This window comes from Atta cephalotes (genome assembly GCF_000143395.1).
Source record: "Atta cephalotes unplaced genomic scaffold scaffold00001, whole genome shotgun sequence".
NCBI classification, from domain to species: domain Eukaryota; kingdom Metazoa; phylum Arthropoda; class Insecta; order Hymenoptera; family Formicidae; genus Atta; species Atta cephalotes.
This window is the reverse complement of record NW_012130065.1, coordinates 9394628-9399477: the sequence shown is the minus strand read 5'-3', so window position 1 is coordinate 9399477 and position 4850 is coordinate 9394628. Positions and strand designations below refer to the sequence as shown.

The following is a 4850-nucleotide window of genomic DNA, read 5'->3' as shown; positions in this document are numbered from 1 at the left end:
CATTATCACAGACTAAACTGGTCTGTGTAAAGCTTGGTGTGCCAACGAAAGAAAAGATTGACTGAATATAGCATAACATTTTTAAATTGGCTGCTGTAACCAAAAATTGGATGCAGCAGCTAACTAAAAATGCTATGCCATATTTTACCATCTAAATTGCTGCAAGAGCCAATCTTTTCTTTCAGTGCGGTTAAATTGTTGCAGCAGCATTTCGCAAATCCGTTCGCAAAAAGTCAAAGTGAGTGATATTGCTTTATAAAAAAATTTCATGGTATAATTGTATTCGAATTGTATTATAAATACTAATCATAATATATTTATATATTAGGATATAATCATAAAAAAAATATATTTTTTGTGACGAGGACCAAATATTTCAAATATCTTCAAATTTTAATGGATCTTAATTTAAAACTTTTGTTCTGTTGTTTCGAACAAAGTTCATGCTATTGTTATAAAATATTGATCCACAATCAAAATATTAAAAAAATGTTTAAATGTTAAAAATATAAAAAATGTATATTTCTTTTTACACTATCGTCTTAATTATTCAGAGTTACACCTTCTAATCTTCTAATTTTAAGTGAAAAAAATTGAAAGCTCCTTACAATTGTATTATGATTAAAAGTTTTCAAATTTCACAATATTTATATTTCTATATAAAGATGTGACGTTGAATGCAGAATGAATAATTAAGAAAGATTATGAAAATGTGAGGGAGAAAATGGTGGATCTGCACTGCAACGAATACCGAGCCTTACACGGAATATTTAAGACAATTTACGATCCATTATCGTAAATGTAAAAATACAATAATTTTGTCAGACTCGCAGCGACGGGTACCGCACATACTTGAGGGTACCCACGCACGACTCTAATGTGTCACGTCGAACTTTTTCTCAGGAGGAAATGATGAGCGAGGGCGGTGACCATGAGAGTTGGGATGACGAGATGATGATGAACGAGAATAACGAAACGCCACTGCCGGTGGTAAGGCCAATTATCGTTAGATACGATTCTTTCTGTTTTTCTTTATTTGCTGATGTGAATGCGCGCACATAATTAAATTGAGTTTATTAAAAGAGGTATCGCTCTACTTTCTCTTGCATCAACCATCAGGTTAGACTATTCCATGCGCGAATATTCTATTCAACGATTTTGACTTTTGTGTGATTTTTCTAGCTGTCCTACATGCCCAAGGACGACGCATCTGAAGAAAAGAAAGGTATACATGATCGTTCTGCAATTACACCTTGATGTGTAGCCTTTCTCCACTCTCAGAAAGTTTTGCTTAGTGTATGTCTAATGCTTGTTTCTAAATTTATATATTTTATGTTTCTATTATATACTCTAGATTTGTAATTATTTTTATATTAACATTATATTGTCGTTATAATTTTCATATAAGAAATAAAAACAATGCATATTTTATTATTTTACTTGTCCTGTACAAGAAGGAAAAATAAAATATTGGTATATATAAAAACCAAACTGAAGAAAATATTCTCTCGAAAAGAAAAATAAACATTTATTTTGTATTATTGACATCTTTTATATTGCCAGTTCAGAATTCTCATTTTATTTATATTTTGCATGTAAAACAATAAAAAATGCATAATATAATATATATTGAAGAACATCATTTTTCTTAAAATATACAGCTTGAACGCGTAACAAATGTTACTAATCTTGTTTTAAATGTCTTTTGTCATAATATAATCGGCGTAAAAAAGATTGGAACACTATTTTTTTCAATAATTCTGAATTCTTTTGATGAATCTTGCTAATAGCTTTCGAAGAAAATTGATATTTATATCTTCCCCCCGAAAAGTTTTTTCCTCTTGAAGCTTCTATTCTTTTTTGACGCCGATTGTAAGTACGTCAGTATCCATTTTCAAAGTATTTGGAAAGTAATGCATTATTTGTAACACCGTTACAACATTACATTATCATTACTGTTTTTATTACTCTTTTCTGTTTACAACAATAAAGTCGTTACATTTTTATAAGAACGATAACAAATTCAGCCATTTCTTTCTCTATTATATCTTAATATTTATTCAATCAATCGCATTATTTTTGATTGGATAGAAATTTATTTATTTAAGTAAATATATAAATATTGAAATATTTTATACTTTATTAAATTTTTATACTTTATATCTTAGGCTGCATTTCGATAATCGTTGCTAATACTGACGAAAATCTATAATAGTATATGCATATGTAACGTAAGCTATAAATTTTTACACACAGTAGTGGCAGCAAATATTATATATGGAATGTCCTTTAAATGATAATATTAACATTTAAAAATAATGTTCAATAAAATTTGCATTTTAATAAAATGTTTTAATTACAATCTAAATTCCTAAAGATAATTCCTAAGATACAAAAAAAATAAAAAAATAAAAATATCAATATAAAGAATCGTAGAAGATTTATTAGATAAGTTTAATAATATGTATAAAAAAAATCTTATCACACAGAGACCAGTTTAGAGTTTTAAGATTTAATATGGATTATTTAATAACGTTGAAAATCTAATATCTTGCTCTAGCATTACAAAAAATAATAAATTGTTATTTTTTAGTAACGGCGTTACTTTTTAAAATGAGTAACAAATAACTTTTTACAAAAAATAACACATTATTTTTATAAAATAATATTTCCCGATTTGTCCATTCTAATAATTATTGTAAATATTGACTATTTATCGATTGCAGCTGCTAGCACTCCGTCAAATTCTAACGCCACAAATCTATCGATTCCTGAACAATTCCGGGACGTAATAAAGATGAATGATTACCTGACGACGGGACGCCGACAAGAGTTCTGGGAGGAACCCTTCACGCGCCGCGTTATGGATGCTATCAAGAGCAAAGAGCTAGAAATGAAGACTGCCGCCGAAATCCTCGGCGTTTCTTACGGCACTCTCTACGGCAGATATCGCGACAGTTATGGTTGCCTTAAACATCCATACAGGTAATGGACGCATGCACACAAAAATTTCAAAATTACATTAAGGATGCTGATTCGAACTTTGCATTTAAAGAAAACAGCGTAATTATTTTAATCCAAATTAAAATAAAGTGCGAGTACTAAGTAAAAGAAAACGATAGAATTTCACTAAAATAATCGGGATAATAATATAGAGATGACATATATTTTCAGAGTAAGAGATTTTTGGTCTGAACCGGGCCCGGCAGAAGTGTTGGCGAAATTGCGGCGGAAGGAGATAACATTGTTCCGGGCCGCCGAGTTCCTCAATGTCACCGTCCACACACTTGCAACTTATCTTTCAACGCTGCAGGGTCCGGATAGAATCTCGTTGGCCGGTGATCTCAGCGTGGCGTCCAGCGGTAGCATCGATAGCGGCAGCAACAACAACGCAACAGAATCGACGACGACGGAAAACAACGAGTCCGTGAACGACATCTTGCAGAAGATCAATGCGAATGTAGCGACCACGACGTCGATTAAGCGTGAGGGCGGTGGCTACATCGAGGTGCCAACGGCAGTGTCGAAGTGTTCCACTACATCAGTGCTGGAGAACAATCCGGACATCACGATCGTCAAGACGGAGAACATGCTGCGTAAACGTGAATATACGAAAATGTCCAGCACAGAGAACAATAACGCGAAACTGATGAGCGGCGGTGCTGTTAGCGAGGTCAGCCAGCAGCAACAGCAGCAACAACAACAGCAGCAGCAGCAGCAGCAGCAGCAGCAGCAGCAGCAGCAGCAGCAGCAACAGCAACAGCAGCAGAAACTCGCCGACCCGTTGTCATTAAATAATGACAACAGTAAACCCTAACTATTCAGACCCTACTTGACACCTACGGCGAATCACCACCATCCGCGCAGCGTAGCGCCAAGCGGAGCCAGCTATAGATCCGACCTGCAGTGCCCGCGCAGTTTTTATTCCAACGTGTTTACTCGCTTTCTCACGAATTTTCATTTAAAATAGACAAAGAAAGTAGAAGAGGAGCGGCGCTGAACATCGCTGTTCTGCGCACTCCCGATTCTGCAAGAGTAGCCTCAGACAATCTCGCGTGCGATCGTTCGCGATTGACAGCGGGCCGTGGCTGCGTCGGGACAAAGCGAGAACTTTGACGATTCCTTACGATGCCTTCGAATGGATTCCCGCATGGCCACGGCCTACTGTCGTATTTTTCACGATTAAGAAGAATATTAATGTCGCGAATTTTTCCCTAGCGGAGTTAGTACCCTAGGCGAGTTGACACGAAATTTCTTTCATTTTAACTTCGAATTCGGCTCGTTTTTAATCCACATGGGTCAGTAGTAGACATATTGCATACGACCTTGGCCTTTGTGAGGAAAAATAAAAAAAGCAAAAGAAGTAACAAAAGGGATAAAACGTAATAAAAAGTTCAATCGAAGTTCCTTTTGAATAACGATGTAGAGTGTATTATCGCAACAAAGAATGCCTATTTTCTGCCGCATGTGTCTGTATGGTAAAGAGCGACAATATATTCACCACAAGTAGATCCATCATAGTAATATACACCACACAGAGAGAAAAAAGCAAGGGAGGGAAAGGGGGAAGCAGAAAGAGAGAGAAGGAGAGAAGAAAAAAATAAAACTAAATAACGTCCCTCGACGTAGATATGTTCCTCACGCGATCGTCGTTAGGATCGCGTTAGGATCACGTTTCAGTTAATGCCCGTATATAAATTCGAGAATTTAAATCATAAAGCTTGTACTATTGGAAAAGGCGTCCATATTCGATATGCGATTTGCAATACACAACACATAAAGAAATACATATGAAGCGAAAAATTTGAAAAATAAGGCGATTGTAGATAGTATTCTCAGCTATTTGTATT

The 4850-nt window shown here is 35.0% G+C and overlaps 1 protein-coding gene across 1 annotated transcript in view; it reads left to right on the top strand.

The window, feature by feature from the left end:
- The window catches only part of LOC105626433, a 29535-nt gene extending 25718 nt beyond the window's left edge, over nucleotides 1-3817 (top strand). The window contains exons 4-7 of the mRNA XM_012207737.1: nucleotides 904-990; nucleotides 1183-1225; nucleotides 2727-2985; nucleotides 3175-3817. Of these exons, the coding sequence (XP_012063127.1) occupies nucleotides 904-990; nucleotides 1183-1225; nucleotides 2727-2985; nucleotides 3175-3817 (1032 nt within the window). The remainder of the gene's footprint in view (nucleotides 1-903; nucleotides 991-1182; nucleotides 1226-2726; nucleotides 2986-3174) is intronic.
- Nucleotides 3818-4850: the final 1033 nt, after the last annotated feature.